The following is a 9,652-nucleotide window of genomic DNA, read 5'->3' as shown; positions in this document are numbered from 1 at the left end:
CTCATTTTTTTGGTTGATTTTTCTTTGTTAAATGGCATTTAAATATATAAAATAAATATCAAAGATATAAATCTTTGTTTTACTATGCTTGCAAATATCAAAAAATTTCTATATGTGACACGGCACCAGAGTTAAGTTAGGGTTTTTCAAAATGCTGACACGCCGAGCTCAAAAGGTTCACCATCACTGCTCTAGGTCCTCAGTGACTGTCCCAAGCTGAAATGTCAGGGGCCGGCCTGACCCCTTCCCAGGACAGGAAGTCCCGGTTCTAAGAGAGCCAGTCTCAGGCAGCCCCAGGACCCCTCATCAGTTTCCTCCAGGGGACTTGCTCACCCACCTTTGCCTTAATTGCCTCCTTCCGCTGTGCATCCACTTCGTCTGCAAACAGTGGTGGTTTATATGAGGACCCTGCCCCACACCAAACCCTCTAGAATCCTCAAAAGCACTAAGTTCTAGATTTATCCTCTGCCTTGTCTCCCATCAAATTATGAATGGGGACATGCTTCTGGAATCCATCCACACAGCTATGGCCGACCCAGCCCTGCTACACCCAGAGCTCTATGCACTTACAGTGCAGGGCAGGCACAAAGAAGTCCAGAGCCTTGCAGTAGAGCGATAAGGCAGCCGCAGCATCCCCCTCCTGGTCCTTCTTCACAGCCTGCACCACCAGGATGGTCTGGAGGATGGGCAGATCAGGGAGTCATGCCCACCCCTCTGCTCACCATAAAATGGGAACAGCAGGTCCCCTGAGCCCACCCTTGTCCACCTGGGAGCAAGCCCCCTGTTTACCACCAAAAAGTGTAGATGAGACCCCCAACCTGCCTTCACCCCAGCCCATCCCTAGTGGCCTACTCACTGCTTGTGCCAGGCTCTCCTCACTGGGCATATGGTCCAGGTCCACCCAGGGGTGGGCAAAGAAGTCCTGGAAGGAGATGCGACGACCAGGGTCCCGCTCTAGGAGCCGCCGTAGCAGGTCCTGGCAGTCTGGGGAGAGCTGGGGCCGAAGGGGAAGCTGAGGGGAGGGTGGGGGACAGGTCACACTGGGCTCCAGAACCTCCCCAACCCTGTCCTGGTATGCCCCAGAGGTACATGTCTGACAGGTGGAGAATCTGAGAGCCAAGAGGAACAGTGACACGTCTGGGTGATGAAGGCAGTGGAGAGCCAAGCCTCCTGCCCAGGTTCCTGCCCACGCCCTCCCTGGAGCCCTGAGCTGTTGTAGAATCCTAATTCGGGTTCTTCCTTCCCAGGCTTTTGCTTTTGGGAAAACTGGGCCTGGGTCTACACAATCTGTGGGCTGATCTAGGTCCCTAGAACTGAATGGAGCTTCAAGCATGCCCCGCACCACAAGGTACCTATAGCCCACACCCCAGTCCGTGCAGGGATAGTGAGGTCTCCAACCTGAGGGCTCTGCTTCCCTCTGTCCCAAACAGGTTGCTGAGGCCCTGCAGGACCCACCTCGATAACCCGATTACTCCGGATCTTCTCTTCCAGCTCTGTGAACGACCTGGAGGCAAAGGGGGGCTGCCCGAAGAGGGCTTCTGTGGAGGGAGGCAGAGGGCAAGCTGGGAGGAACAGGGTGCAGCCTGGCCTGGCCCCCTCCTGGGAGGGCCTGATAACCCCCAGAGCAGGGGCTCAGGGACATTAAAGTCAGCCTTCTCATTAAAGCCCTTCAGGAGTGGCCAGGGAGGGCATGCCTGAGGACACCCAGTGCAGGCCTCACAGGGTGGGGGCAGGGGACAGAGCTCTCACCATACAGAATGACCCCCACGGACCAGAGGTCCACACGGGCATCGTACTGCCGCCGACACACCATCTCGGGGGCCATGTAGAGAGGGGAGCCGCGGAGCACATGCTTCTCATCCCACGGGGACATGTGCTGTGAGAAGCCGAAGTCTGCAGGCAAGAGGCCAGGCAGCAGGGCTCAAATTCCAGCTGCCTCTGCTCTTGGCCTTTGAAGCCTTACCCTGAGCTCCAGCACAGGACTCCTCCCTGCCTTCCAGATTCACCAGGATCAATCCTACTTCCCAGTCTTAGCTCACTATTAACCTCCAACACCCTCCTGCATCTTTCAGTGGGGGCATAAGTCCTACCCATCACACACAGCCCCCCTCAGGTACTTTTCCAGGAAGCCCACCCTGCTCACATCAGCTATGAAGATAATGGCTCACTGTCCCATCAAGCAGGTTATACCCTCTCTAGCCTCAAGCAAATTCTTTTCCAAATCCTATCAGGGACCACAACCACCCCTCCCCCACCTAACTCCCTCCAACACTGCTGCAGGTTGAGTTACAGCTTGAGCTTCAATTCTGGTGACCCACCAAGTCCTGGCCCTGATCCTAAGCATTACATTGCTGGAATCCAGTGTGGATGGCTGAGAAAGGCCCTACCTTTTAGTGATGGGGCCTGTTTCTGGATCTCCCAGCCTGTTGCTGTTTGATGACTCGATAGAGGGCGCCACAAGAACCAGGGCTGCTGAGTGCACACCCACCCTCCAAACCCTGAAGCTCCATTCAGTCCTAAAGACCCAGAACAGCTCACAGACTGTTGTGGAGACCCAGGCCCAGCTTTCCGCTGCTGTTCCAGATGCACACCTGCCAGTTTAAGGTGGGGCTTCTCCAAGGAGCTCAGCAGAATGTTCTGTGGCTTCAGATCCAGGTGAGATATGTTTCGTGCGTGCAGAAACTGCAGGGCACTAGCTGGGCAACAGGACACATGCAGAGAAACAGGTCAGAGGGACCCATCTCCCACCTGCCTCTTGCCTTCCCTGACTTACATCTGCTTCTTCAAGCCTGCATGACCCCAGTTCTGGCCTTCTGAATGCTTTACATAAAAGTACCAGGTTCCTGCCACTTCTAAGAACCCCCCACTCCCATCCTCAGTGCCATCTTTCCTCCCTCGGGCCACTCTGCAAGTCTCCTCTCCTCCTAGAAGCTTCCCTGGGTGCCCCAGCCCTTTCAACTTTTGCTCTTTCTTTTGGCAAAGCACTTAGATACAACCCAGTGGGCCCTGATGTGTCCTACAAGGTCTTTCTATTATCTTCTGCATGTAGAAAATCTGGACTTCTTACAGCTTAAGGCACCTACCTTTCTCTAGTAACAGCCTTAAGCTAGGGATGGGCACATGACAAAGACAGGGCCTATAAATCCGAGCTGGGAAAGGAGGCAACTGCTAAGAGCGCAGCAGCTCCAAGCCTGGGTCAGGTGCAGAGGGAGGACAGAGACCATGGGAAGTCTGGGGTCAGAGGTTCTTACCCATCTGCTGCATGAAGACACGAGCCACCTTCTCAGGCAGAATCCGGCGGGTATGGATGAAGCGAGACAGGTCACCTCCTGCACAGAACTCCATGATGAGGTAGATGTTGTCACTGTCCCACTGTGGTTAGAGGCAAAAAGGCAATCTGAAGGGAGTGTCTCTTCTCCAGTCTCCTTCGCGGCTGGCTGAACCACAGGCCCGCACCTGGAAGTCTTTCAGTTGGACGATGTGGGGGTGTCGAATGCCCTTGAGGATTTCAATCTCTGTCAGGAGGTTTTCCACGGATGCCTTGTTCAGGCTCTTCTTGGCCACACATTTTATGGCTACCACCTCTCGAGTGTCCTTCTACGGAGGCAGGAGATTTGAGGGCTCTACCTTGAGCAAGCCAGGGCCCATGCCTGGCCAGAAAGGCTCTGATTCCCTCTACCCTTCTCCCCTCACTGGGCTTACCCACTCACACCAGCATCCAACCTTCCCCTTCTCAGGCTAATGAGAACCCGATTATGGGATTCTGGCCTCCCCACCCAGCCTGGTGTTCTTAAACCCTCTCTTAGTCCTATTAGCCCTTCTAGAGTGCTCCCACTAAGGCATGTCCTTCATTCCATGTTCTAGAACTGCCCAGATTGCTTCCTAAGTGGGTCCAGCCTTCCAGAACCCTGTCCAAGACTCCTCCCAGCCCACCAGGTGTCCTCCCAGTCAGGGCACATACAAGAATCAACCAATGAATACATTTAAGCCCATTTTTAAGACACTGACACGAGGCTCCCTCCAGGTCTCCACCTGCATCTCCAAACAAAACACAGGTGTGGGTATGTGTTTGTGTGTACGTGTTTGTTTTTAAGACCTATGGGGGGCAGTCAGCTCCCACCTCGTCAACCGAACACCCGATCTGGACAAGTCAGGCCGTGGTACCTAACTGCTCTCAGGCCCTAACCTCCCTGGGTTCCCAGCCTGCCACCCGCCTGGGCTCGCTCAGGGTCTGGCGGGCACGCGGCCCGGCGCTCAGAGGTTCTCAAGCCCGATTCCGGCTGCGCCTCGCCCCCACCTTGGCGTAGGCCTTGTAGACCGTGGCGTACGTGCCACTGCCCAGGCGCTCGGTGAGAATGAAGCCATCCAACCGCGGGGGACCCCAGCTGGACCCCGCCATCCTGACCACCCGGCACCAGCCACCGGGCGCTTCCTGCTTCTCGGGGCGGGTTCCGGCCGGAGTCCAGCGTGGAGAGCGGAAGAGGGTGCGCGGCAACTGCCCGACTCCTCGCTGCCGCCGGAAGTGCACCCGGAGGGGCGGGGCCAGGCTCCCGCGTCCTAGAGACTCTTCCTCCCGCTGCTTTCTGCGCGGCTCGGCTGTGCTGCCCCTCCTCGGCCGCCGTCAGCACTAGAAATCACATGATCCGCAAGATCCACGTGGTGATGCTGAGGCCCCCGCGGGCCAAAGGGAGGAACTAGAGACCCGCACACGAGGTCATCAGGAATCCCATTTGGGCTCCGTTACGATGTTAGAGATCGCCCACGAGAGGACCAAGAAGGGTTAGGGGGGCAGGGGATTCAAAGAGGCCCCTCCTCCCAAGACCAGCAGCTCTGAAAGTGGAATTACTGGGACATGTGCCAAGGTTGCAGACATCCCCAGTCAGGGCACGTACAAGAATCAACCAATGAACACCTAAGTGGAATAACAAATCTGTTTCTCTCAAATCAATAAAATCTGTGAGAATATTTTCTTAAAAAAGAAAAAGAAAAAAAGTATAATGGAAGAGGCCAATATTTATCTCAGGAAGGGACTTTCCCCCAGGGGTGAGAGGCTTAGCCTGTCACAGACCAGCCAGAGACAGGGGGAGGGCAGCATGTTGACTGACCCCTCACACCCACAGATAGAGCACTTCAGCCACTACTACTGGGGGCCATGCACATCCATCCAAGTCCAGCAGACATTAGAACCAGTGTTGTCTGAAAATGTCTTTATTTAAGCACAACATTGAAACAACATATACCTTTGTACATGGAGAAAAAAAGTACCAGAAATTTACAAAACCTTGGTCACTGTCATTAAATCATCATTCAGTGGCTCTGGAGTGGAGTGGGCTATAGACAGGGCTGCCTCTGGATTGGTCTGCTTTTTGAGAAGTTCCCTCAGTCCACAGCAGAGCAGGGTGCAGGTGTTAATGGTGGACTCCTAGGTGCTCATCACAGTGACACACTGCCTGGGGAATCCCTAGGACCAGTGGAAAGTGACCTAGACTCTACTTCTACTCGGGGTATGGGAGAACCCTGGAGGATGAGTCTGGAACTCTGGCTCATGAGACCAGTCTGAAGGATTCAGTTCTGAACTGATTCTACCTGCCCTTCCTAAGAGTCATACAAGCTAGATATTGCTGATGAGGGAACAAACGGTTAGAATGTGAGGCCAAGGCAGAGCACAGCTGTCCCCCAGGAGAAGAGGAAATCAAAACAAATGGACAAACAACCCACACCGGGACAGTCACACAAACTCCTCCTAGAAGATTGTTAAAGGCTGGGCAGGACAACACAGGTTGTCCTCTGTTCCTGCCCATCCCCAAATCCCAACCAACCCCAATGCACATTCAGTAAGTCTAAGGAGGGGAGGGCCCAGGGAGGGCCCCAGATGGCACAGGGTGCTGCCCACAGCTGGAAGGTGCAGGTGGCCGATAGGGCTATGAATCTGTTTGTGAGAAATATGAAGCAGAGAAGAGGCTGAGGAACCGGCCAGAAGTTCTGGAAGCCCAGAGACCTAATCAGAGTGATCTGGGGGAACAGAGCTGTCCACCAGCCCAGGCCATAGCTCATATAAAGGGGAGCCCTTGGTAGGTCATCCCAGCCCAGCAGGAAGGGAGGGCAGGACTATGGAAGCCACAGGCTGGGGCTGTGAAGCCAGATTCAGGCCAGGTTTCTAGGGGATGAGCGGAGGCCCAGGCCCCTGGCAGAAATACAACGCCAGCTGGGTAGGCCCAGGTTGGCCAGTGATCCCAAGTGTGTACATATGTGCATATGTGTGTGTGTGGAGGGAAAAGAGAACCTCAGTCCCACTGCTTCAGAGGGACAAAAGAATCCTACCAAACCACCACCAGAGAAGAAAAACTTTTTTCCCCCCTTTTCTCTTATGTGAAAAAAGTTCCTGTCCCTCCCTCCCCTTCCCTTGGGTGGAAGGGAAAGCTGGTTGCTGAGGAAGGAGGAAGAGCCACAGCAAGACCCTCTCCAGGTTTGTGCTGGCCATAGCACTGCTTAAGGCACCCACGGAAAGTGCAGCTCAGAAGGCAGGCAGGAAAAATGGCTGGGGCACAGGGAAGAGAGTCAGGACTAATTCCCTTGGAAGGCTCCTCGGGCAGCAGATGAGGCAGCGCTGCGGAAGGTCCTGTTGCTGAAGATGCCCTGGGAAAATTCCTCTTGAGCTTGCTGGAAGCTGGCCCCAGTCCGGCGGTACAGAGAGTGCACCTGGGGAAAAAGGCTGTGGTAAGAGAAGCCTGTCCTGTAGGCCCACAAGGAACCCATGCTGACTGACCTCCCACCAGAGCCTTGGAGAAAGCCACTGGACGTTTGGGGACATAGCAGTCCCAACTGCTGTAGTGATGAACACCCCCGTAGCAAGGCTGGAGAGAGGAGCCTGCTTCCTCAGGTTAGCTGTGGGCCCGGCACCCACCACTCACCCGCTTTAGAAGGAAGAGTGAGAGCACAGCACAGAGTGTGAAGAAGCCAGCTACCACCATCATGATGATTGACACGGCCAAGTCTTGCTTCAGCGTAGACAGGGCTGCAATCCAACCACTACAAAGGGAAGAGGAGTTGAGAGGGTATAGTAGAAGTGGGCCCCAGAGGTCCTATGAGGGGCTTTTCTCCACTGCCCACATGGAATCTTTGGGCCATGTGAGGTCTGGAAGGGATGTGGCTGCTAACCTCAGTCAGGAGCAGCACTTTATCTGCTGTTTTGGGGGTTTGGGGGGATATGGGAAGTACGGCTGATCATTCCCGACAGCCCACCCTTTGAAAAAGAGAACTACTGGCCAACGAGCTGCATTCGTCCTGTCACCTCAGCTCCTCCCACTGGGGCACGGACAGGCCCTGCCTGCGAACATGTCTCCTCCCTGAGCTCCAGCTTTTTCATCTATAAAAGGAAATATCCTCATGCTTCATGAGTTAAAAACTTACTACCAAGCTACAGTTAACAAAACAGTGTGGTACTGGCATGAGGACAGACATATACAATATAGAGGTTGATGGAATATAAATAAGAGCCCAGAAACAAACCCACACATCTACCATCAACTGGTTTTCACAAGGTGCCAAGACCACTCAATGAGGAAAGAATGGTCTCTTCAGCAAAGGGCCCTGGCCAGTGTGGCTAGGTAGGTTGAGCATCATCCCATGCACCAAAAGGTTGCCGGTTTGATTCACAGTCAGGGCACATTCCCAGGTTATGGGCTCCATCCCTGGAAGGAGGCGTGCAGGAGGCAGCTGATAAATGTTTCCCTCTTATTGATGTTTCTCTCTCCCTCTCCTCTTCTCTCTCTTAAAATCGTTTTTTTTTTTTAAGGAAACTCTCGCAGACATTTGCTATACAGGCAGCGTTGCCTGGGGGGAAGACAGCTGAACAACCCTATTGGAAAACACCTTGCCCCAGGCTGTTTCTGAGGCCCATTAAGAGACTGAGAATAACAATTAGCCTCCAGGCAAGAAGCAATTGCCCCACCCTTGAAAAAACTCTCACCACACCTGTGGACAATTGCCTGAAGGCTATTCAAGACAGAATCCTATCAGGCTGTAGGCAGAGGGGTCTCTGGAAGCATTGAGTCTTTGCCTGATCTAATTAGCTAGAAACAGTGTTTGACACTGTCCTGCACTAGAGAATGAGAGGGGCAGCAGATCTACCTAATACAGAGTCACAAACCCAAACAGGCAGCCAAAATGAGGAGACAAAGAAACAACCCACAAATGAAAGAACAAGAGAATTCTCCAAAGAGATAAATGAAATGGAGATAAGAAATTTATTTGATATAGAGTTCAGAATAATGATGGTAAAGATGCTCAACAGCATGAGAAAAGATATAGTAACTATAAAAACAGAAATAAAGAATGACATAGCACAAATAGAGAAAACATTGGGGTTTTTTTTGTTTGTTTTTGTTTTAAATATATATTTTATTGATTTTTTACAGAGAGGAAGGGAGAGGGATAGTTAGAAACATCGGTGAGAGAGAAACATCGATCAGCTGCCTCCTGCACAACCCCTACTGCGCATGTGTCCGCAACCAAGGTACATGCCCTTGACCGGAATTGAACCTGGGACCTTTCAGTCCGCAGGCTGACGCTCTATCCAATGAGCCAAACCAGTTAGGGCCACATTGGTTTTTATATTTAAAATATTTTTTCTTGAAAAAAATAAATTTTCACTTCTAAAAACAAACTTATAAAACTTAAAAAAAACACACACACATTGGAAGGAATACACAGCAGATTAGGGGAAGCTGAGGATCAAATCAGTGAATTAGAAGAAAGGGTTGAAAAAATCACTCAATCAGAGAACCAAAAAGAAAAAAACAATTAAAAGAACAGGAGGAAAAAAACCCAATAAAATATATTTTTTTTTAAAAAAAAGAACAGGAGGACAGCTTAAGGGACCTGAGGGACAACATGAAACTTAACAATATTCACATAACATGTGTGTCAGAAGAGGCAAAAAGGGAGAAAGGAATAGAGAATGTGTTTGAAGAAGTGTAGAAAACTTCCCGAACCTGGAAAGGGAAAAGTCACACAAGTTTAGGAGGCACAGAGAGTTAAAAGTAAGAAGAACCCAAACAGACCCACACCCAGACATATCATAATTAAAATGCCAAAAATTAAAGACAAAGAATCTTAAAGGCACCAAGAGAAAAGGCAAACTATTACTTACAAAGGAGCTTCCATAAGGCTGACACCTGATTTCTCATCAGAAACTCTACAGGCCAGAAGGGAATGGCATGAAAGTACTCAAGATAATGGAAAGCAAGGATCTGAGACCAAGTTTACTATATCCAGCAAGGCTATCATTAAAAATAGATGGTCCAATAAAGAGCTTCCAAGACCAAAAAAAAGACTAAAGGAGTACATCACCACCAACCCAGCATTACACAAAATGCTAAAGGGACAGCTGTGATGAGAAGAAATAGAGAAACCTAGGCAGACAGAATTAAAATGGCAATAAGTAAGTATCTATCCTATCTAATAAAAGACAAAAAGGGTAATTAACCTATCTCCACTATGCTTCCCATTGGCTAATCAGTGAGATATGCAAATTAACTGTCAACAAAGATGGCGGCTGGCAGCCACGCAGCTGAAGTGAGCAGGAGGCTTCCTTGCTCCAGTGATGGAGGAAGCCAAGGTTCCCCGCCTGCCGCCGCTCAGCTCTAAGCTA

At 51.5% G+C, this 9,652-nt stretch overlaps 2 protein-coding genes across 8 annotated transcripts in view; both read right to left on the bottom strand.

Annotated features, from left to right (window-relative positions):
• The window catches only part of ULK3 (unc-51 like kinase 3), a 7,708-nt gene extending 3,169 nt beyond the window's left edge, over positions 1 to 4,539 (bottom strand). For 4 of the 6 annotated variants that reach the window (XM_006753713.2, XM_006753715.2, XM_015564529.1 and 1 more), the window contains exons 1-9: positions 4,298 to 4,538; positions 3,457 to 3,597; positions 3,252 to 3,372; positions 2,592 to 2,696; positions 1,750 to 1,893; positions 1,456 to 1,538; positions 857 to 1,012; positions 571 to 676; positions 338 to 378 (exon numbers count right to left, since the gene is read on the bottom strand). In XM_006753713.2, coding sequence (XP_006753776.1) covers positions 338 to 378; positions 571 to 676; positions 857 to 1,012; positions 1,456 to 1,538; positions 1,750 to 1,893; positions 2,592 to 2,696; positions 3,252 to 3,372; positions 3,457 to 3,597; positions 4,298 to 4,399 — 999 coding nt within the window. In that variant the 5' untranslated portion in view covers positions 4,400 to 4,538. Of the gene's footprint in view, positions 1 to 337; positions 379 to 570; positions 677 to 856; positions 1,013 to 1,455; positions 1,539 to 1,749; positions 1,894 to 2,589; positions 2,697 to 3,251; positions 3,373 to 3,456; positions 4,033 to 4,297 lie in introns of all 6 variants that reach the window. The other 2 variants (XM_015564544.1, XM_006753714.2) reach the window with 2 other exon arrangements.
• A 651-nt stretch (positions 4,540 to 5,190) lies between these two features.
• The window catches only part of SCAMP2 (secretory carrier membrane protein 2), a 34,082-nt gene continuing 29,620 nt past the window's right edge, over positions 5,191 to 9,652 (bottom strand). For both annotated transcript variants that reach the window (XM_006753711.2, XM_006753712.2), the window contains exons 8-9: positions 6,912 to 7,029; positions 5,191 to 6,699 (exon numbers count right to left, since the gene is read on the bottom strand). In XM_006753711.2, the coding sequence (XP_006753774.1) occupies positions 6,565 to 6,699; positions 6,912 to 7,029 (253 nt within the window). In that variant the 3' untranslated portion in view covers positions 5,191 to 6,564. The remainder of the gene's footprint in view (positions 6,700 to 6,911; positions 7,030 to 9,652) is intronic.

The sequence above is a fragment of the Myotis davidii genome, unplaced genomic scaffold (genome assembly GCF_000327345.1).
Source record: "Myotis davidii unplaced genomic scaffold, ASM32734v1 scaffold992, whole genome shotgun sequence".
NCBI lineage: Eukaryota > Metazoa > Chordata > Mammalia > Chiroptera > Vespertilionidae > Myotis > Myotis davidii.
The sequence above is the reverse complement of the archived record's forward strand: the minus strand, read 5'-3'. Positions and strand labels throughout refer to the sequence as shown.